Source organism: Oncorhynchus mykiss, chromosome 8 (genome assembly GCF_057628025.1).
Source record: "Oncorhynchus mykiss isolate SJ-2025 chromosome 8, ASM5762802v1, whole genome shotgun sequence".
Lineage (NCBI taxonomy): Eukaryota > Metazoa > Chordata > Actinopteri > Salmoniformes > Salmonidae > Oncorhynchus > Oncorhynchus mykiss.
Window position 1 is genome coordinate 38,042,287 of NC_143029.1, and position 24,213 is coordinate 38,066,499.

The 24,213-nt window shown below is 44.2% G+C and overlaps 1 protein-coding gene across 6 annotated transcripts in view; it reads right to left on the reverse strand.

Annotated features, from left to right (window-relative positions):
* The window catches only part of LOC110530908 (otoferlin), a 165,143-nt gene that overhangs the window by 71,637 nt on the left and 69,293 nt on the right, over positions 1-24,213 (reverse strand). For all 6 annotated transcript variants that reach the window (XM_090243387.1, XM_090243390.1, XM_036985434.2 and 3 more), the window contains exon 5: positions 18,481-18,677. In XM_090243387.1, coding sequence (XP_090099513.1) covers positions 18,481-18,677 — 197 coding nt within the window. The remainder of the gene's footprint in view (positions 1-18,480; positions 18,678-24,213) is intronic.

Sequence of the window (24,213 nt, forward strand, 5' to 3'; positions counted from 1 at the left end):
AGCCACGCTTTTAACAGGTTTACGTGATATATCTGTTCCGGGGACCGACGACTTGGCTGTCGGATCCGATAATAAACCTCTCCTATTTTCTCCAGTACTTGATATGATCCCTTCAATGTGGCTAACAGTTTACACTCTACCATGGGGATCAGCACATTATGTCCCGGTTGAATTTCCCCCAGGGTAGCCTGCTGCTTATAAGTGTGCCACTGGTGCTCTGGTGCTCTTGTGCTTGTGGTTATCCTGTCTTGCATGGCTGTGATGTGCTCTGTAACACTAGTATAAGACGTGAACTGGTGCTCCCAGGTTTCCCGTGCGATGTCTAAGATTCCCTGGGTATGCCTCCCATATACCAGCTCAAAGGGTGAAAACCCCCGCGAGGCTTGGGGAACCTCTCTAATGGCAAACATCAGATACGGCAACATGAAATCCCAGTTTTTCCCATCCTTATCTATTACCTTCCAGAGCATTGACTTCAGGGTGCGGTTGAATCGCTCAACCAGCCCATCTGTCTAAGGATAGTAAACCGATGTCCTCAACTGTTTCACCTGCCACAACTTGCAAAGGTCTGCCATAAGGCGGAATAATAAAGGGGGTCTCCTGGTCAGTAAGGATCTCTTTTGGAATCCCTACCCTGGTGAACAGGAGCACTAATTCCTTGGCTATAATTTTGGAAGACATCATTCGAAGGGGAATGCCTTCTGGGTAGCGAGTGGCATAATCTAGGATGATCGGAATGTATTGGTGCCCTCTGGCGGATTTGGGTAGCGGGCCCACTATAACCATCGCTATCCTCTCAAATGGCGTTTCAATTATGGAGCTGTTAACTGGAACTCGGAGCACCCCCCACAATGTTGAGCCACTTCAGCCTGAACTTGATCATATTACTCCAGTGCTAGCCTCTCGACACTGGCTTCCCATTAAGGCAAGGGCTGATTTCAAGGTTTTACTGCTAACCTACAAAGCATTACATGGGCTTGCTCTTATCTATCTTTCCGATTTGATCCTGCCGTACAGGCCTACATGTACGCTACGGTCACAAGACACAGGCCTCCTTATTGTCCCTAGAATTTCTAAGCAAACAGCTGGAGATAGCACTTTCTCCTATAGAGCTACATTTTTAAGGCATGGTCTGCCTACCCATGTTAGGGACGCAGACTCGGTCTCAACCTTTAAGTCTTTATTGAAGACTCATCTCTTCAGTAGGTCCTATGATTGAGTGTAATCTGGCCCAGGAGTGTGAAGGTGAACGGAAAGGCACTGGAGCAACGAAGCGCCCTTGCTGTCTCTGCCTGGACTCTAACCCTATTACAGGGGCTGAGTCATTGGCTTACTGGTGCTCTTCCACGCCGTCCCTAGGAGGGGTGCGTCACTTGAGTAGGTTGAGTCACTGACGTGATATTCCTGTCCGGTTTGGCACACCCCTTGGGTTGGAAACATCAGGAAACAGCAGAGGGAACACCCCCCTATCCACATCGATGGAACAGTAGTGGAGAGGGTAGCAAGTTTTAAGTTCCTCGGCATACACATCACAGACAAACTGAATTGGTCCACTCACACAGACAGCATTGTGAAGAAGGCGCAGCAGCGCCTCTTCAACCTCAGGAGGCTGAAGAAATTCGGCTTGTCACCAAAAGCACTCACAAACTTCTACAGATGCACAATCGAGAGCATCCTGTCGGGCTGTATCACCGCCTGGTACGGCAACTGCTCCGCCCTCAACCGTAAGGCTCTCCAGAGGGTAGTGAGGTCTGCACAACGCATCACCGTGGGCAAACTACCTGCCCTCCAGGACACCTACACCACCCGATGTCACAGGAAGGCCATAAAGATCATCAAGGACATCAACCACCCGAGCCACTGCCTGTTCACCCCGCTATCATCCAGAAGGCGAGGTCAGTACAGGTGCATCAAAGCTGGGACCGAGAGACTGAAAAACAGCTTCTATCTCAAGGCCATCAGACTGTTAAACAGCCACCACTAACATTGAGTGGCTGCTGCCAACACACTGACACTGACTCAACTCCAGCCACTTTAATAATGGGAATTGATGGGAAATGATGTAAATATATCACTAGCCACTTTAAACAATGCTACCTTATATAATGTTACTTACCCTACATTATTCATCTCATATGCATATATGTATATACTGTACTCTATATCATCGACTGTATTCTTATGTAATACATGTATCACTAGCCACTTTAACTATGCCACTTTGTTTACATACTCATCTCATATGTATATACTGTACTCGATACCATCTACTGTATCTTGCCTATGCTGCTCTGTACCATCACTCATTCATATATCCTTATGTACATATTATTTATCCCCTTACACTGTGTACAAGACAGTAGTTTTGGAATTGTTAGTTAGATTACTTGTTATTACTGCATTGTCGGAACTAGAAGCACAAGCATTTCGCTACACTCGCATTAACATCTGCTAACCATGTGTATGTGACAAAGAAAATTTGATTTGATTTGATTTGATTTGCCGGAGATCTTTGTGGGCAATACTCGGCCTTGTCTCAGGATGGTAAGTTGGTGACTGAAGATATTCCTCTAGTGGTGTGGGGGCTGTGCTTAGGCAAAGTGGGTGGGGTTATATCCTACCTGTTTGGCCCAGTCCGGGGGTATCGTCGGATGGGGCCACAGTGTCTCCCAACCCCTCCTGTCTCAGCCTCCAGTATTTATGCTGCAGTAGTTTATGTGTCCGGGGGCTAAGGTCAGTCTGTTATATCTGGAGTATTTCTCCTGTCTTATCCGGTGGCCTGTGTGAATTTAAGTATGCGCTCTCTAATTCTCTCTCTCTCTCTCTCTCTCTCTCTCTCTCCCTCGCTCTCTTTCTTTCTTTCTTTCTTTCTTTCTTTCTTTCTTTCTTTCTTTCTTTCTTTCTTTCTTTCTTTCTTTCTTTCTTTCTTTCTTTCTTTCTTTCTTTCTCTCTCTCTGAGGACCTGAGCCCTATAACCTTGCCTCAGGACTGGCCATGATGCTGCTCCTGTTTCAACTGTTCTGCCTGCAGCTATGGAACCCTGACCTGTTCACCAGACCTGCTGTTTTCAACTCTCTAGAGACAGCAGGAACGGTAGAGATACTCTGAATGATTGGCTAAGAAAAGTCAACTGACATTAACTCCTGAGGTGCTGACCTGATGCACCCTCGACAACCTCTGTGATTATTATTATTTGACCCTGCTGGTCATCTATGAACATATATATATATATATATATATATACAGTGCCTTGCGAAAGTATTCGGCCCCCTTGAACTTTGCGACCTTTTGCCACATTTCAAACATAAAGATATAAAACAATCTTTTTTTGTGAAGAATCAACAACAAGTGGGACACAATCATGAAGTGGAACGACATTTATTGGATATTTAAAAAAAATTTAACAAATCAAAAACTGAAAAATTGGGCGTGCAAAATTATTCAGCTCCTTAAGTTAATACTTTGTAGCGCCACCTTTTGCTGCGATTACAGCTGTAAGTCGCTTGGGGTATGTTTCTATCAGTTTTGCACATCGAGAGACTGACATTTTTTCCCATTCCTCCTTGCAAAACAGCTCGAGCTCAGTGAGGTTGGATGGAGAGCATTTGTGAACAGCAGTTTTCAGTTCTTTCCACAGATTCTCGATTGGATTCAGGTCTGGACTTTGACTTGGCCATTCTAACACCTGGATATGTTTATTTTTGAACCATTCCATTGTAGATTTTGCTTTATGTTTTGGATCATTGTCTTGTTGGAAGACAAATCTCCGTCCCAGTCTCAGGTCTTTTGCAGACTCCATCAGGTTTTCTTCCAGAATGGTCCTGTATTTGGCTCCATCCATCTTCCCATCAATTTTAACCATCTTCCCTGTCCCTGCTGAAGAAAAGCAGGCCCAAACCATGATGCTGCCACCACCATGTTTGACAGTGGGGATGGTGTGTTCAGCTGTGTTGCTTTTACGCCAAACATAACGTTTTGCATTGTTGCCAAAAAGTTCCATTTTGGTTTCATCTGACCAGAGCACCTTCTTCCACATGTTTGATGTGTCTCCCAGGTGGCTTGTGGCAAACTTTAAACAACACTTTTTATGGATATCTTTAAGAAATAGCTTTCTTCTTGCCACTCTTCCATAAAGGCCAGACTTGTGCAATATACGACTGATTGTTGTCCTATGGACAGAGTCTCCCACCTCAGCTGTAGATCTCTGCAGTTCATCCAGAGTGATCATGGGCCTCTTGGCTGCATCTCTGATCAGTCTTCTCCTTGTATGAGCTGAAAGTTTAGCGGGACGGCCAGGTCTTGGTAGATTTGCAGTGGTCTGATACTCCTTCCATTTCAATATTATCGCTTGCACAGTGCTCCTTGGGATGTTTAAAGCTTGGGAAATCTTTTTGTATCCAAATCCGGCTTTAAACTTCTTCACAACAGTATCTCGGACCTGCCTGGTGTGTTCCTTGTTCTTCATGATGCTCTCTGCGCTTTTAACGGACCTCTGAGACTATCACAGTGCAGGTGCATTTATACGGAGACTTGATTACACACAGGTGGATTGTATTTATCATCATTAGTCATTTAGGTCAACATTGGATCATTCAGAGATCCTCACTGAACTTCTGGAGAGAGTTTGCTGCACTGAAAGTAAAGGGGCTGAATAATTTTGCACGCCCAATTTTTCAGTTTTTGATTTGTTAAAAAGGTTTGAAATATCCCCAAAAAATATCGTTCCACTTCATGATTGTGTCCCACTTGTTGTTGATTCTTCACAAAAAAATACAGTTTTATATCTTTATGTTTGAAGCCTGAAATGTGGCAAAAGGTCGCAAAGTTCAAGGGGGCCGAATACTTTCGCAAGGCACTGTATATATATACATGTGTGTGTATGTATCTATTCCTTTTGTGTTACTGTTTTTCTTTGTAATATTATTTTGTAACTCTAAGTTGTTGGGAAGGGCTCGTAAACAAGCAATTCACGATTAAGTCTTCACCAGTTATATTCGCCTCATGTGAAAAATTTAATTAGATTTGATTTCACTTTCTACATCTGTCATTTGGTGCTGCAGTACACCTATAAACATAAAAACTATAGAGTTAAAAGACTTCACAACACCATCCCAATGCTGTTTGATGCGCAGCCAATCTGCTGCATTGTGGGTAGGATCAAAGGAGGTCCAGAAAGCAGGATGGCCTCACACTGGCACAGAATGAGCTTGGTTGCATCCCAACACAAAACAAACCAAATGAATGAATGAATGAAGTAAACAAAAGCCTATCAAATGAACCTTCTCATCAATCCCTGCCTCAGTTTCCTCCGCTTTGTAAATGAGGAGTATGGATATTTCAATAGCTCAAACAAATAAAGGTCATTTACGTATGGCATATGTGTCAGTGTGCTAGTGTTGATTAATTCATGACTGTGGCATCTAAAGGGATAATGCCTTAGTCTCTCACACTAAAGACCCAGGTGTTGTGGTATTGTGGCGAATATCAAAAGGGGATGCAAATGTTTCCCTCAGGTAAATCCAAGGGGCACTTTCTGAATATATCATTATACTGTATTCTGCAGACAGTAGCACGTTTGTATGAAGGCGTGGTTATTCACAGGCAAATTGCTATATGCTATGGAGGTACATTTGTGTCTTTTTCTCGAGGTCAAAACCTTTTTTATTTTAAATCAAAAATAATCCAAATGAAAAGTCCAAGCGGACACCTATGAAGATGGCATCTCAGGTAAGCAGCACTGGGCTGTATTGACGTATCCTAAAAATGACATCTGCTACTTTAGATTGAACGGTCACATCTCAGTTATTGTTTTCATATCTATAAAAAATAAGCTGTTTTCTTTACTTTCAGAAAGCCGAGCTGACCAAGGGGTCGAAAAAGTAGATATTGCCAGATGTTCACTGTCCGAGAAACAGGCCATGGGAAGCTTTATCGCTGGCAAAAGTGTACATACCCAGAGGTATTTAAACTGTTCTGTGTTCTTTTTCTCCATCTCTGCCTGTATTGTTGTACATGGAACATGTCTCACATGCATTAATTAAAAAACTCTTAAGATGTCAGCTGCTAATTTTCCAATTTACACCACATAAACACAGCCATTTTCTCTGGACTATCTGTTGCTGCCAAGTCATGATTTCCCTGGGGGTTAGCCTTGCAATAACCAAGTGGTGAGACACATAGCCCTCTATATTTAAATGTTTCAGGTACACTCCGATACGTGTCTGCGTCACATTCAGTATCTTCTATTGACATTATCTTCTATTGTTTGTCCTCAAGTGTTTTTCAGCATAAAGTACTCTGTAGCCACTTAGTGTGGACACCAGGTGAGACCACACACGCAGTCTCTCTTCTTCACTTCATCCCTCTCCCACATCTCCCTAAATCCTCTGGGTTATACCAATTATTTTGGTGAACCCTTCCCGCATCTGAACTGGCAGACACAGAGGGCTAAGCATGATGTGACTTGGTCGGGTCAACAGGAGGTATTATTAAAGAGATGCAATACAGACAGAGATGTAGTAGTCCCAGAGTTAATGATCCAAGGTCAGTTTTGCATTTCACCTCCTGATTTAAGATGACTGACCGTATTATAATTTTAAAAAACAAGGCTAAATCATGCTCTCTCGTCTGCAGGTATGTTTTGATGTGAGATAGGAAGCCAGTCCTGTCATCGCCACCTCAGCCGCTCTTAGGATAACCTTCGGGCCAACTGGAGGCCCAAGGCTGGTTAGGAGACACCGCAATTGTGATGAACTGAGAGAATATTAGGGTAGCACTGTAATTGATGAATTAAATACTGTCTGCCGCTGTTCTTACCTCATTCCCTTTCTGTCTTCTACACCTCTCTCCCCACCTTGTCTTTCTTCCTCGTTTTATAATGCACAACATATGCGCATTGAAGTATTTATAATATTACAATTCTCATAATTATAATGCATTTACCTATTTATAACACCTGGATAATGAACTTCTTTCAATAAAGGATTTCACATTCTCCACTGGTTGAAATTAAGTATCTCATTGAAATACTATCCTGTGTCCTCAGATTAATGCAGATGAAGGGAGTTAGATATGCATAGTTTATTTTCTTCTGTATATGTGAATTACAGATCAATAATGTTTCTAGTCTATTGCATAGTAACAATGTGTAATCATTGATGTCACAAGAACGGTAAACACTGTTGAAGTGTATAATTGTAATGCATACACATATACACAGCATCATTCAAACAATGGAGTTTGGTATGACTGAAAAATAATGTCTCAGAGATTCATACCTGAACCACACCTTCATTTGCCAAGGAAGAGTACATGATCAGTGAATATATTCAATGTACAGGCAACAATGTGGGAATCTCATGCGTGGTAGGACTTGCATCCTTGGCACAATGAAGTTATTATATTCTACTCTATCCAAAGGCTTCATTAATGCCATTCAGACTTGAAGTTGATATAACAACTATGATAGCTGAGGTTCATAGATTGGTATTTTTATTTATCTGTTTTACCAGGTAAATTGACTGAGAACACGTTCTCATTGGCAGCAACGACCTGGGGAATAGTTACAGGGGAGAGGAGGGGGATGAATGAGCCAATTGTAAACTGGGGATTATTAGGTGACCGTGATGGTTTGAGGGCCAGATTGGGAATTTAGCCAGGATATTAGTTCAGAACCTAACGTTTTAGATCGGCTACATACGGCTACATACTGCTACATACTGTAGCTAGCTACACATCCATAGGCATACAGTTATTTTTATCCTCCACTATACTATAAGCAAGTACATAGTTAGCTAGCTACGTTACTTCAGCTGCATTTCAAGGCAAGCTTACACAATTGTACTTTCAATTTGCAGTAAATGCTATAGCTAGCTAGATTCTTTACACCCACTGTTTCACAAGACAACAAGCCTGGTTTGCTGGTTTTCTCAGGAGTCCCTATAACATTAAACAACACGAATTACAAATGAATTCTCCTAACACTAACTAGCTGGATAATAACTTGCTAAATAGCGATTTTCGTAAATTAACTGTATGACAAAAAAAATATGCAAAAACGTTTGTCTCTACATTAACTAACATATTTCTCTCAATTGTACATTTTTTGCTTTACTCGTTATGACGTTATAACAACTTACATCTGGTTCCACCGTAATATTTTGTCAGCCATCATTGTTTAAGAACGCCACAAAGGCAAGGGTGGCTCGCGTTAAAATTTGTCATTGAAACCACTCGATATGATTGATCATATAAAAACCTTGGGACCCAAATGCATAACGAGTGCTCTAACTCCCCCTTGTGGTGGTCTGGAGCAATGAAGCCGTGGCGCTGGGTACCTCCAGGTCCCGGGGTGCAAGCTCGCAACTTTTAAAGGAGAAACCACTGTAGGTCTTCCAACACTTGTTGTGGCCACAGTGTCAAAAACGTAGGTTGCTCCCAATGCCAACCCATTCATCACAACTAACTGAGTGTGTGTTCCATATTTAGTGGATGTGCTTTACTGGCAGTATAACAAGACAAGTGGGAGGTGATTTATATGAATAGAAAAACCCCTGCAAAACAAGCTGGCTATGGCCGGGTGGAGATGATATAAAATGCATTAAGAGGTCAGCAATAAATCATTCTGGACTCCCAGAGAAAGGGGTAAAGCCTATAACTGGTGAGATGGGGTAGTGTGTGTGTATGTGTGTGTGTGTGTGTGTGTGTGTGTGTGTGTGTGTGTGTGTGTGTGTGTGTGTGTGTGTGTGTGTGTGTGCGTGTGTGTGTGTGTGAGAAAAGAGAAACCACTTTCTCTTCAATCACTCTATCGTGGCAGCTCAGACCTGAAGACCACAGCACACACTGCTTCATCTCTCTTGTCCGCTGTTTATACCAAATGGGAGAGGGAGAGGAGTACATATGCGTGGTAGAAGAAGACTGAGAGGACGATCAAGAGCTGTAGTCTCAGATGCGATTAGGGCTACTATAATTGATCATGTAATAAATCATGGTCTATCAATGAGCTGGTCTGTGTCACGACTTCCGCCGAAGTCGGCTCCTCTCCGTGTTCGTTCGGCGATCGACGTCACCGGCTTTCTAGCCATCGCCGCTCCATTTTTCATATGTCCATTTGTCTTGTCTTGTTCCATACACACCTGGTTTTCATTTCCCCAATCAATCTACTTGTATTTAACCCTCTGTTTCCCATCATGTATTTGTGTGTAATTGTTTCATGTTATGCGGTTTCATTTATGCACTTGACTTTTATTTATGTTCCGTGTTTTGAGCGCGTTAGATTATTGTAGTGCTCTCGTTTTGGAACGTAAAATAAATGTGCGCCTGTTAACTATACTCTGCTATCCTGCACCTGACTTCGCCTCCAGTACACGCCATAACAGAAAGACATACCTCTAATGGAGTCAGCAGGAGCAGGTACCCCGGTTAGCGGAGTCAAGGAGTGCGTCCAGGAACATTCGGCCATGTTACATCATCTTGGTGCCATGATGGATCGCGTTGTCCAGACCATGGACCGCTGGGAGAGACAGGAAGTGCCTCGACCAGCACAACCGGGGCTGTCTCCACCCATCCCATCTGGAGAGAATTCCAGTGGGATGCGTATCTCCCTTCCCAGGGAGTATGATGGAACGGCAGCACAGTGCCAGGGATTCTTGTTACAACTGGACCTCTACCTGGCCACTGTGCACCCAGCTACATCGGGAAGGGCGAGAGTGGCCGCCCTTGTCTCCTGCCTCACGGGAACAGCGCTGGAGTGGGCAAACTTCGAGGAGTTCACCTGTCGCTTCCGGGCCGTCTTCGACCATCCACCCGAAGGTAGAGCGGTGGGGGAAAGGCTCTTCCATTTGAGGCTGGGGACGAGGAGCGCACAGGACTTCGCAGTGGAATTACGGACCTTAGCAGCCGGAGCAGGCTGGAACGACAGGGCCCTCATCGCCCACTGTCGATGCAGCCTACGAGAGGACGTCCGACGTGAGCTGGCCTGCAGGGATGCCACCATTTCCTTTGACCAACTGGTGGATTTGTCCATCCGGTTGGATAACCTGCTGGTCACCCGCAGACGTCGAGAGGGGGCTCTGTCGGTTCATCTTCCAGCACCCCTGCTCCGGTGCCCATGAGGTTAGGAGGGGCTGCTCATAGGGAGACTGGAAGAGGGGCCATCACGTGCACCATCTGTGGCCGCAGAGGACACACTGCCAGTTGGTGCCGTGTTGGATCCTCTGGGAGTTGAGGCAACAGGCAGGGCACTCTGGCGTCACCCCAGGTGAGTTTGCACCACACTCATACAGAGTCCTCTGCTGATCAACTGTTTGTGCCTGTTTGTTTCCCTGCGTTTTCCCCACATTCCCAGCATAAGGCGCTCATCGAATTTTATCGACAGAGCATTAGCCATTAGGTTAGGGGTCTCCATTTTTCCTATAGTTAGACCCTTCCCGGTATACGCTCTAAATAGTCGACCATTAGGGTCCGGACTAATCAGGGAGGCCACTATCTCCTTGGCCATGGTTATGCAGGGGGATCATGAGGAGAGAATCAGCCTCTTCCTCATTGACTCTCCTGTGTTTCCTGTGGTACTAGGCCTTCACTGGTTGGCTCTGCATAACCCCACTATTTCCTGGCAACAGAGGGCTCTCATGGGGTGGTCGTGAGAGTGCTCAGGGAGGTGTGTAGGGGTTGCCATTGGTGCTACCACGGTGGAAAGTCCAGACCAGGTCCTCACCGTGCACATTTGGCTCTCGTCTTCTGTATAAAAAAAAAGGCGACTCAATTACCACCTCATCGATGGGGAGATTGTGCGATAAATCTCCTGGCAGACACTGCGCTTCCCAGGAGTCACGTGTATCCCCTGTCACAAGCGGAGACGGTGGCTATGGATACATATGTCTCTGAATCCCTGCGTCAGGGGTACATTTGGCCCTCTACTTCACCCGCCTCCTCAAGTTTATTTTTTTGTGAAGAAGAAGGATGGAGATTTACGCCCGTGCATTGACTATAGAGGTCTTGATCAAATCACGGTGTGGTACAGTTACCCGCTACCTCTTATCGCCACGGCAATTGAGTCAATGAATTGGGCGCGCTTCTTCACGAAACTGGATCTCAGGAGTGCGTTTAACCTGGTGTGTATCCGGGAGGGAGACGAGTGGAAGACAGCGTTCAGTACCACCACAGGGCATTATGAGTACCTCGTTGATCAATGCTGGTTGATGAATGCTCCATCGGTTTTTCCAATCCTTTGTAGACGAGATTCTCAGGGACCTGCACGGGCAGGGTGTAGTGGTGTATATCGATGACATTCTGATATACTTCACTACCCGCGCCGAGCATGTGTCCTTGGTGTGCAAGGTACTTGGACAACTGTTGGAGCATGACCTGTATGTCAAGGCTGAGAAATACCTGTTCTTTCAGCAGGCTGTCTCCTTCCTAGGGTATCGCATTTCCACATCAGGGGTGGAGATGGAGAGTGACCACATTGCAGCCGTGCGTAATTGGCCGACTCCCACCACGGTAAAGGAGGTGCAGCGATTTTTAGGGTTTGCCAATTACTACCGGAGATTTATCCGGGGTTATGGCCAGGTTGCTGCGCCCATTACCTCACTGCTGAAGGGGGGTCCTGTACGGTTGCAGTGGTCGGCTGAGGCGGACAGGGCTTTTGGGCAGCTAAGAGCTCTGTTTACTTCGGCTCCCGTGCTGGCCCGTCCGGATCCCTCTTTGGCATTCATAGTGGAGGTGGACACGTCTGAGGCTGCAATAGAAGCCATGCTCTCACAGCGCTCGGGTACGCCACCGAAACTCCGCCCCTGTGCTTTCTTCTCAGCGAAGCTCAGCCCAGCTGAGGGACTGGGAGTTGTTGGCTGTGGTTAAAGCGTGGAAGGCATGGAGACATTCGCTTGAGGGGGCTAAACACACTTTTCTCATCTGGACTGACCACCGCAACCTGGAGTACATCCGGGCAGCGAGGAGACTGAATCTTCGTCAGGCAAGGTGGGCCATGTTCTTTACCCGTTTTGTGTTTACCCTATCCTACAGACCAGGTTCCCAGAATAAGTGTCCATCTCCAGCAAGCCACGCGTCGCCAGAAAACCAGTGCAGACCGTCACCGCAGTGAGACCCCGGTGTTCGCACTGGGGGACCGTGTCTGGCTCTCGGCCCGTAACCAGCTCCTCCGCCTGCCCTGCCGAAAGCTGGGTCCGCGGTTTGTGGGACTATTTAAAGTCCTGAGGAGGGTGAACAAGGTATGTTACAGATTACAGCTTCCATCTGATTATCGTATTAACCCCTCGTTTCATATGTCTCTCCTCATGCCGGTGGTGGCTGGTCCGCTCCAGGAATCTGAGGTGCGGGAGGTGCCTCCGCCTCCTTTGGACATCGAGGGGGCCCCGGCGTACGTTGTTCGTTCCATCCTGGATTCGAGGCGTCAGCCTTCAGTACCTCGTGGAGTAGGAGGGGTACGGGCCGGAGAAGAGGTGCTGGGTTCCGGTTGCAGATGTTCTGGATCCTGAACTGCTGCGGGAGTTTCACCGTTGTCGGCCGGATCGCCCTGTGCCTCGTGCTCCGGGTCGTCCCCGAGGCCAGTGTCTGCGCGCCGTGCGTCGGGGGGGGGGGGGGGGTACTGTCAGCTCCTCTCCTTGTCGGCTCCTCTCCTCGGCTCCTCTCCTTGTTCGGCGATCGACGTCACCGGCTTTCCAGCCATCACCGCTCCATTTTTCATATGTCCATTTGTCTTGTTTTGTTCCATACACACCTGGTTTTCATTTCCCCAATCAATCTACTTGGATTTAACCCTCTGTTTCCCATCATGTATTTGTGTGTAATTGTTTAATGTTATGTGGTGTTTGATTTATGCACTTGACTTTTATTTATGTTCCGTGTTTTGAGCGCGTTTGATTATTGTAGTGCTCTCGTTTTGGAACGGAACATGCATGTGCACCTGTTAACTATACTCTGCTCTACTGCACCTGACTCCAGTACACGCCATAACAGTCTGAGAGTGCAGCCAAATCTGTAGCGCTCAACAGGGGCATCTATTGTGAGAAATTTCCTGCAAAACAGCAGGTAAGATGTGCATTCTGCATGGGCATCTGACTGAACTGCACATTACAGAAGCAAATTGAGCAAAGCCTCCAAACCCACTTGTGTGTAATTGTTTTTGTATTTCTGCTTAGAACCCAACGGTTACCTCCCACAGGCGGAACAGGTAGGAATTTCACTGCTATGAAGGAAACTGCAATAGTTGATATGGTCATCAGAAACAATGGCATAAAACTCACAAAGATTGTTGGCAGACAACATCACATTAGGAAATATTCACAATGTAAGCATACAGTAACAACTATTTCTAGAGTCCTGAAACAACATCAAGTCAGGATGGAGCAATTTTACACTGTCCGCTTTGAGAGGAACTCTGAATGAGTCAAGCAACTCAGGAATCAATATGTCCAGGTAAGGTGACTATAAAATACAGAACTGGTTTTGAACAACACCAAACAGGGCAGAGGCACACAATGGCATGTTTTAAGGTATAATGTAAACTACCGTAATAGCCTAACTCTTATGTTGCCTTGTAAATTTATTTTAGAGAGTCATGGAGATTGAAGCCAGGCAAACACCCAACATATTCATCTTTGTGGATGAGGCTTGTTTCAACCTGGCCAAAACACAGCGGCGAGGAAGGAATGTGATTTGGAAAAGAGCCACAGTGGATGTCCTGGGCCAGAGGGGTGCCAACATCACAATGTGTGCAGCAATATCCTCTGATGGATTGCTTTTACACAAACCGCTAATTGGGCCGAGCGTCTCATTTCATTCCTGGATGACCTCTATGGAAGGGTTGTGTCAGGTGAGGAAAGGGTTGCAGAGAGGCGAAATCAGCCAACGTTTGAAATTGTATGGGACAATGTGGCATTTCACCGCTCCCGTGCAGTCACAGAGTGGTTTGCCAGGATAGTGTCACTTTTCCTCCCACCTTACTCTCCATTCCTCAACCCCATAGAGGAATTATTTTCCTCATGGAGGTGGAAGGTTGTCCCTCCTGGACACAATGAATGCTGGATGCCTGGACATATCTGCAGAAGATTGCCAGGGATGGAGCAGGCATGCCAAAATATTCTTTCCTATGTGTATTGCCCAAGATGACATAAGATGTGATGTGAATGTGTCACGACTCCGACCGAAGGTGGCTCCCCTTCCCGTTCGGGTGGCGCTCGGCGGTCGTCGTCGCCGGCCTACTAGCTGCCACTGATTCTTTCCTCCCCCTCCTTATGTGTTTATTGAGTACACCTGTTTTGAGTTGGGTATAATTAGTGAGGCTTTATTAGTCAGCTGGCCCGCCTGGTTCTTTGTGCGGGATTAATTATTGTGACCTTCTGTTTTGTGTAACTTGTGTGCACGTCTGTGGGTTACGTGTTTCCCATTTCGTGGGTTTTGCTGGACAGTTTAAGTCCCCATGTTTGTTTTGTTATACGCCCTGTGTTTTCATGGGGTTGGCTTATGTTCGCCGTTTTGTGCATTAAATTAGCACTACCCTGAACTCTCTGCTTCCTGCGCCTGACTTCTCACCCACTACACCCAGAACGTTACAGAATGTGATGTGAATCTGTGGCCAAATGCAGGGTTGACTAACATTGACTAACATTGCCAGTGTATCTGTATCGGTAGATGGTGTATATACAAATTCTTGTATTTTGCAATCATTCAATGCCAAAAAATGATATAAAACATATTTAAATATATTGCATCATTTCTGATTCATCCTGTAATATACACTGCAGTAAATTCTAAATAGTAGAGAGATGTCATTCTTGTTTTGTAAAGACATTTTACAAAAGAAAACCTGTTGTTCGTGTTGTTTAGGTCATTGTTTGCTTGTTGGGTGACAACCTTTGCTAGTGTTATGGAAGAATGAGTTGATTTGAGACATGTATAAAGGGTTTTGGTAGTTTTAGTGCATTTTGGATGTGAAATTAACTGCTGTGCCAAGCTGAAAGTTGGTTAGGAGATCCTAGCGATTGTAAAAAACTGTAATAAATATCCCACACACCAGATTCTACTACCTCTCACCGTCGACATTTAGCCCTCAGCATAATCACAATATGATCCTGATTATTGTACATTAAATAGAAAGCACCTTCTGTTGTGACATTGCTTTATATGTATGGCCGGTATGGAATTACCTACTGTTTCATTATGGTGAAATGTCATCACACAATGTCAAATCATAAGTTCACATTCAAGTTTGACTTATCACATGCACAAGTACAGTGAAATACTTAACTTGCAAGCCCTACCCAACAGGACAGTATTCAATATCAACTAAAGAAAATACAAATACAAATTTAAAAAACAGGAGAAATAAGAAATAAGAGTAGAAGCTACAGTTGATGTCGGAAGTTTACATACACTTAGGTTGAAGTCATTAAAACACGTATTTCAACCACTCCACAAATTTCTTGTCAACAAGCTATAGTTTTGGCAAGTCGGTTAGGACATCTACTTTGTGCATGACACAAGTCATTTTTCCAACAATTGTTTACAGACAGATCATTTCACTTATAATTCATTGTATCACAATTCCAGTGGGTCAGAAGTTTACATACACTAAATGATGTCAGCTTCTGATAGGCTAATTGACATCATTTGAGTCAATTAGAGGTGTACCTGTGGATGTATTTCCATACACCTGAAGGTACCACGTTCATCTGTACAAACAATAGTATGCAATTATAAACACCATGGGACCACGCAGCCGTCATATCGCTCAGGAAGGAAACGCGTTCTGTCTCCTAGAGATGAACGTACTTTGGTGCGAAAAGTGCAAATCAATCCCAGAACAACAGCAAAGGACCTTGTGAAGATGCTGGAGGAAACAGGTACAAAAGTATCTAGTGTGTATGTACAGTAAGTGTGTGTGTTAGTGTGAGGGTATTAATGTGTGGGTGTGAGTGTTTTATTGTGTGTGTGTTAGTGTGAGGGTGTTAGTGTGTGGGTGTTAGTGTGAGTGTGTTTGTGTGAGTGTGTTATTGCGAATGTTAATGTGAGTGTGTTAGTGTATGTATATGAGTGTGAGTGTTAGTGTTAGTGTATGTGTGTGTTAGTGTGTGTCTGTGTTAGTGTGAGTGTGTGTAAGTGTGTGGGTGTTAGTGGGAGTGTTTTAGTGTGTTAGTGTGAGCGGGTTAGTGTGTGTGTGTGTGCAAGAGTGTCAGTGTAGGCAGATATACAAGTAAACACGGCTGAAGAGTGACTGGTAGCAGGAATATATTAATACTTATGGTAATATACTAATAGTAATTGCAATCAATAATCAATGAACAGCAGCGTAGTGGTAGTAATAAATCAAATCAAATTAATAATAATTTGAACCTGCAGTGTAGGTGTGAGGGGGAAAAGTAGTTATTAGCCATTTAACAGTCTTATAGCCAGGGGATAGAAGCTGTTTAGGAGTCTGTTTGTCTGAGCCTTGATGCACCGGTATTGCCTGCCTGACAGGAGCATGGGAGCACAGTCCTCCCTCCAAGGAGCACCAACAGGTTAATCCAATGGCATCAATGCCCGCTGACATCATCAGTGCTTCCATGAGGTCATCATTGTTCCCCCAGTACTGTAGTGTCCCCTGTCCCCTCTGTGTTTTTCCATGAGTTACTGTCCTGTACGACTGACAGGTCTTGCTCTTTGTTACCGCAGTGATTAGGGGATGACAGGTGCCCTCGTCTAGTATCAAGGACTGGTGTGTGTATACTGTACCTGTGGACAGCACAGTGGAAACTGAGTCTGTGTCTGTGTTTCTAGACTGTGTGTGTGTGTGTAATAATACAGTTCCTCCTTAGTCTGTGTCTTCCTTACAGGACACATACAGTGTGTACAGTTATTTCCACTTTAGTTTATTTGGTACATATTTTCTTAACCGTATTTCTTGAACTGCGTTGTTGGTTAATGGCATTAGTAAGCGTTTCACAGTAAGATCTACACCTGTTGTTTTCGGCACATGTGACAGATACAATTGGATTTGATTTGACTATGGGGACACACTATAAAAACTATTTCCAGTAAATAGAACCCACTAAATCAGTACATCTAAACTCTCTGAGATTAGAGTTATTTTCAGTTCAATAGATATTTGATGAAGATTCATGGCCAGAGCCCCATTTCATTGTAATGCCCAGTTGACTCCCATTATAACCAGTCTATTATATGAAAGACTCATGTTAATACATCCAAATAAGTGGCTGATGTATGGCCACACACACACACACACACACACGCATGTACAGAGATACACACACAGGCGATCACGCATGCACACAAACACACACACACACGCACACATTCACAACATTATCACGATGGATTAAGGGTCTTAGCCGAGCCAGGCAGACTGGTCAATGTGAAATCAATATCACCTACGCATTATTAGCCCACACATTATTCAGCAGAAAACACAACACCACACAGAGAGAGAAGGCTAAGGTCGGGTCTACACTTGACACCTACATGCGATTTATGCTATCAGAATACGAAGATCGCATTGAAAGGACGGGTCTAGACGCACAAAAGTGGTCTGATTGTGTTCAGATCTGGCTGATCACAGGTGGTCAGGGATGCATTGTGTGTGGATTTCTCCTCAGTCTGGATGCAATCGGGCTACCGAAAGCCCATACAGTGGGCGAAGTCATCAACACTTCTCTCACAAGTCCAAAAAACTGTTGTTCTGGGACCGGGACGCACCTTTTCATTATAAAGTTGGAGGAAATATGTTCATAACGTGTGAGACATTTTGGGGGATTTGGCTAGAGTTCTGCTAACAAGTATGCTATGCTTTTAGCGTTGCTTGCTAGCTTGCTGGCTAGTTACAGAGGTTATCTGTCTAGTTAGCAACAGCAGTTAGCAACTGCCAACAGTTGCTGTTGTGTTATGATCGTATTAAGCCTATTCCACCGTTTGTAGAATGCATACTGGCATTTGAATATAACACAGGAAAAGGAAATCCGGACACACTGTGGACATGGTAGACAAATTTAAATGTAGGTGTAGACGCATGACACGTTCCGGATTCCATGATCAAAACTCTATGATCAGAATACTAAAGCTGCATGTACTGTCAAGTCTAGACAGGGCCTAATAGTCATCCGCAGAAAGCACTGCCTGGAGGCTGGCACATACTGCTGTAACACATTCACTCCATACAAACTTGTAGACTATGGTGCCAGCTACAGGAGTAGTAAGGTCTGTTCAAATGCATGGTGTGTACAGTAGATGATGATTACGGTGATGTCTTTACTTTAGTTGTTATTAATGATGATGATGAAGATATGTATTTTCTATATGGTGTATTTTGAGCGTAATGGTGTATTTAATGATTATGCTGACAATAATGATGTCTGCTTTGATATTGTTTTTTTGTTAATGACATTGTTTTAACGATGGTGTTGATGCACGCACATTTATAATGATGCTGATGATGTTTCAGCTATACTAATGGAGTTGTCGACTCACTTCCTAAAAGTGGGAATTCCATGGATGGATCTCCCCTGTGACACTCCTGACCCCTGGCTGTGTCCGGAGAGCAGACTGTCCGTCTCAAACTGGAACGTTCCCTCCGGGTCACCCGGGATGTCCAGGAATTCTCCGTCACTCCAAACCCCCACAGTCCCATCCATCGTCGTGTACTTGATGTATAGGGTAACACTGGCCTGGAATGGAAGCGTCAACCAATGAATTAGGCAAAACAAACTAGAAACACACTATGGTCAGACAGTAAATTAACAACAACTAATAAAGGCTTCAAAGAGCATTCACAAGGTCATCATTAGCAATACATAGATGCTCCACAAATCATTCATAATCAATTTCATATTGCTTAAATTAAATGGTAATATAAAAGTGCCATTGAAAGAGGTAGCCAAGGTCCGTTGCTCTAATCTTTTCTTGTTTTGTTACGTGACATGTATGCCTCTGTCACACCCTGGTCGAAGTATTTTGTGTTTATCTTTATTTATTTGGTCAGGCCAGGGTATGGCATGGGTTTTTGTAGGTGGTATGTATGGGGATTGTAGCTAGTGGGGTGTTCTAGCTAAGTCTATGGCTGTCTGAAGTGGTTCTCAATCAGAGGCAGGTGTTTATCGTTGTCTCTGATTGGGAACCATATTTAGGCAGCCATATTCTTTGAGTTTGTCGTGGGTGATTGTCCTTAGTGTCATTGTTCTGTGTTAGGATACACAAGTATAGGCTGTTTCGGTTTTCGTTAAGTTTATTGTTTTGGTAGTGTTTGTGTTTAGTGTGTTTCTTCATTAAACATGGATTGCAATAGACACGCCGCATTTTGGTCCGACTCTCCTTCACACCTAGAAAACCGAGACAGATCTGTCTCGGTTTTCTAGGTGTGAAGGAGAGTCGGACCAAAATGCGGCGTGTCTATTGCAATCCATGTTTAATGAAGAAACACACTAAACACAAACACTACCAAAACAATAAACTTAACGAAAACCGAAACAGCCTATACTTGTGTATCCTAACACAGAACAATGACATCAGGACACTAAGGACAATCACCCACGACAAACTCAAAGAATATGGCTGCCTAAATATGGTTCCCAATCAGAGACAACGATAAACACCTGCCTCTGATTGAGAACCACTTCAGACAGCCATAGACTTAGCTAGAACACCCCACTAGCTACAATCGCCATACATACCACCTACAAAAACCCATGCCACACCCTGGCCTGACCAAATAAATAAAGATAAACACAAAATACTTCGACCAGGGTGTGACAGCCTCAGGATTGGGGCATCCAGGATTAGTTACCCTCTCTGCTGGTATGTAAGTCAATGGGCGAGAGAGAGGGAAACACACTAGGGGTAACTCAACCCAACTCTCCCCTAGCCATTGCTTCACGACAGGGTGGGTAACACATCTCCAAACTGTCCCCATAGGGGACATCTGTAATTAAAGAGACTCAAAATGTTCATAATGACATCTTTAATTAAACTGGAACAAAGAATCCATTCTTGGTTGAAATTAAACTAAAATTGACTTCCGGCTTTCTTGACAAGTGAATATGGGGGGAAAAAAAGTGTGACAACTGTAAATTTGTGAGACAGAATCTGCCTACAATTTCTGTAAAACAATTGTTGTAAAGCTCAATATTGGTTGACAGAGACAGTTGTGGTCACTTGCGGCACAAAGACACATTTGGTTTGACAGTAAGTGCTTAGATTGATCTGAACAGGAAGATGCAGAGACAGAGCAATTTTTCTTTCCTGTCTTCTGGGGACTAATACACCTCCCTGGACAGTCAACTGATCTTTATTACAACCCAAGCAATTTGTTACATTTCTCTCGCTCTCTTTTTCTCTCCTTTTCTCTCTTTCCCTCTTTCTCCCCTCTCTCTCTCTCTCTCTCTCTCTCTCACTCCCTATCTCTGCCCTGTGACTGCAGAGCCAGTGAAGTTAGAGGCGTTACCATGGTATCCCCGCATCTTTCAGCAGGACGTGGTAAATAAAAACACTTCTATTCAGTTAAAACACAGGTGAGACTCTGGGCCGGCTGTGTTCATCTACTCTCCCTCGTCAGGGACAGAGAGGTGTGCAGAGGGAATGAGAGCTGTGTGTGTGTGAGCATGCCCAAGGCCATTCTGACTTGTGTGTGACATCATCTCTATGGAGCCATTTCCTAGCTGCGTCATGAAAAGTTGCAGATACCAGCTTTGTTTACTAGCAGTGGATACGACCACATGCAACTTCAAATGCCGCTTGTGCAAGTAAACAAACACGTAATCAGATGTTTATCGTCTTCAACATCGCTATTGTAACCGCCGTCGTCGGTGGAAGAAGGTGAGGACCAAGGTGCAGCATGGTAAGTGTTCGTGATTTTTAATATAATCAAAACTGAACACTAAACAAAATAACAACTAGGAAGAACGAACAAACGAAACAGTCCTGTCTAGTGATGACACACACAACAGAAAATGATCACCCACGAAACACAATAGAAAACAGGCTACCTAAGTATAGTTCTCAATCAAGGACAACGATTGACAGCTGCCTCTGATTGAGAACCATACCAGGCCAAACACAGAAATAGCAAATCATAGAAAAACTAACATAGACAACCCACCCAACTCACACCCTGACCATACTAAAACAAAGACATAACAAAAGAACTGAGGTCAGAACGTGACAGCTATGTCATCAGAGGATTGATTACCTAAATGTTAGCTAGCCAGGGAGGCTAGGTAAATTATCACAACTAGAGCTAGATAAAGACAGAAAAATAAAATACTTATTGAACATAACTATAGCCATCAGTCCTGCGTGTTTTCATGGTTATCACTCATTCCCTGTTAAGTTTGTCAAGGTCCCAACATCAGTGTTAGCTATTGTTAGCTATTGGTGCCGGGATAAGCTCTCACACGGTCTCTCTCTCTTTCTCTGTCCTCCTCTCTATATCTCTCTTGATCTCTCCATCCCTTGCTCCCATTATCTCACACTTTCTCTTTTTCATTCTCTCACATACTGTTTCTTTCTTTATACAGTGCATTCGGAAAGTATTCAAACCCCTTGACTTTTTCCAAATTTTGTTACGTTACAGCCTTATTCTAAAATGTATTAAATGTTTTTTTTCCCCTCATCAATCTACACACAATATCCCATAATGATGAGGCAAAAAACAGGTATTTAGAAAGTTTAGAAAATGTATTAAAAATAAAAAACTGAAATATCACAATTACAGTGCCTTGCGAAAGTATTCGGCCCCCTTGAACTTTGCGACCTTTTGCCACATTTCAGGCTTCAAACATAAAGATATAAAACTGTATTTTTTTGTGAAGAATCAACAACAAGTGGGACACAATCTGGAAGTGGATAGACATTTATTGGATATTTCAAACTTTTTTAACAAATCAAAAACTGAAAAATTGGGCGTGCAAAATTATTCAGCCCCTTTACTTTCAGTGCAGCAAACTCTCTCCAGAAGTTCAGTGAGGATCTCTGAATGATCCCATGTTGACCTAAATGACTAATGATGATAAATACAATCCACCTGTGTGTAATCAAGTCTCCGTATAAATGCACCTGCACTGTGATAGTCTCAGAGGTCCGTTAAAAGCGCAGAGAGCATCATGAAGAACAAGGAACACACCAGGCAGGTCCGAGATACTGTTGTGAAGAAGTTTAAAGCCGGATTTGGATACAAAAAGATTTCCCAAGCTTTAAACATCCCAAGGAGCACTGTGCAAGCGATAATATTGAAATGGAAGGAGTATCAGACCACTGCAAATCTACCAAGACCTGGCCGTCCCTCTAAACTTTCAGCTCATACAAGGAGAAGACTGATCAGAGATGCAGCCAAGAGGCCCATGATCACTCTGGATGAACTGCAGAGATCTACAGCTGAGGTGGGAGACTCTGTCCATAGGACAACAATCAGTCGTATATTGCACAAATCTGGCCTTTATGGAAGAGTGGCAAGAAGAAAGCCATTTCTTAAAGATATCCATAAAAAGTGTTGTTTAAAGTTTGCCACAAGCCACCTGGGAGATACACCAAACATGTGGAAGAAGGTGCTCTGGTCAGATGAAACCAAAATTGAACTTTTTGGCAACAATGCAAAACGTTATGTTTGGCGTAAAAGCAACACAGCTGAACACACCATCCCCACTGTCAAACATGGTGGTGGCAGCATCATGGTTTGGGCCTGCTTTTCTTCAGCAGGGACAGGGAAGATGGTTAAAATTGATGGGAAGATGGATGGAGCCAAATACAGGACCATTCTGGAAGAAAACCTGAATTAGTCTGCAAAAGACCTGAGACTGGGACGGAGATTTGTCTTCCAACAAGACAATGATCCAAAACATAAAGCAAAATCTACAATGGAATGGTTCAAAAATAAACATATCCAGGTGTTAGAATGGCCAAGTCAAAGTCCAGACCTGAATCCAATAGAGAATCTGTGGAAAGAACTGAAAACTGCTGTTCACAAATGCTCTCCATCCAACCTCACTGAGCTCGAGCTGTTTTGCAAAGAGGAATGGGAAAAAATGTCAGTCTCTCGATGTGCAAAACTGATAGAGACATACCCCAAGCGACTTACAGCTGTAATCGCAGCAAAAGGTGGTGCTACAAAGTATTAACGTAAGGGGGCTGAATAATTTTGCACGCCCAATTTTTCAGTTTTTGATTTGTTAAAAAAGTTTGAAATATCCAATAAATGTCGTTCCACTTCATGATTGTGTCCCACTTGTTGTTGATTCTTCACAAAAAAATACAGTTTTATATCTTTATGTTTGAAGCCTGAAATGTGGCAAAAAAATGTCACAAAGTTCAAGTGGGCCGAATACTTTCGCAAGGCACTGTACATATGCACTCAAACCATTTACTCAGTACTTTGTTGAAGCACCTTTGGCAGCGATTACAGTCTTGATTCTTCTTGGGTATGACGCTACAAACTTGCCAGCTCTGTCAGGTTGGATGGGGAGTGTCGCTGCAGTGCTATTTTCAGTCTCTCCAGAGATGTTCAATCGGGTTCAAGTCTGGGCTCTGGTTGGGCCACTCAAGGACATTCAGAGACTTGTCCCGAAGCCACTCCTGCGTTGTCTTGGCCGTGTGCTTGGCCGTGTGCTTATTGGAAGGCGAAGAACCTTTGCCCCAGTCTGAAGTCCTGAGAGCTCTGCAGCAGGTTTTCATCAAGGATCTTTCTGTACTTTGCTCTGTTCATCTTTCCCTCGATCCTGACTCCCAGTCCCTGCCACTGAAAAACATCCTCACAGCATGATGCTGTCACTATCGTGCTTGACCGTAGGGAGGGTGCAAGGTTTCCTCCTGACGTGACGCTTGGCATTCAGTCCAAAGAGTTCAATCTTGGTTTCATCAGACCAGAGAATCTTGTTTCTCATGGCCCGAGTCCTTTAGGTGCCTTTTGGCAAACTCCAAGCGGGCTGTCATGTCCCTTTTACTGAGGAGTGGCTTCAGCCTGGCCACTCTACCATAAAGGCCAGAATGCTGCAGAGATGGTTGTCCTTCTGGAAGGTTCTCCCAGCTCCACAGAGGTTCTCTGTGCTCTGTCAAAATTACCATCGGGTTGTTGGTCTCCTCCCTGACCAAGGCACTTCTCCCTCGATTGCTCAGTGTTGGCCGGGCGGCCAGCTCTAGAAAGAGTCTTGGTGGTTCCAAACTTCTTGTATTTAAGAATGATGGGAGGCCAATGTGTTCTTGTGGACCTTCAATGCT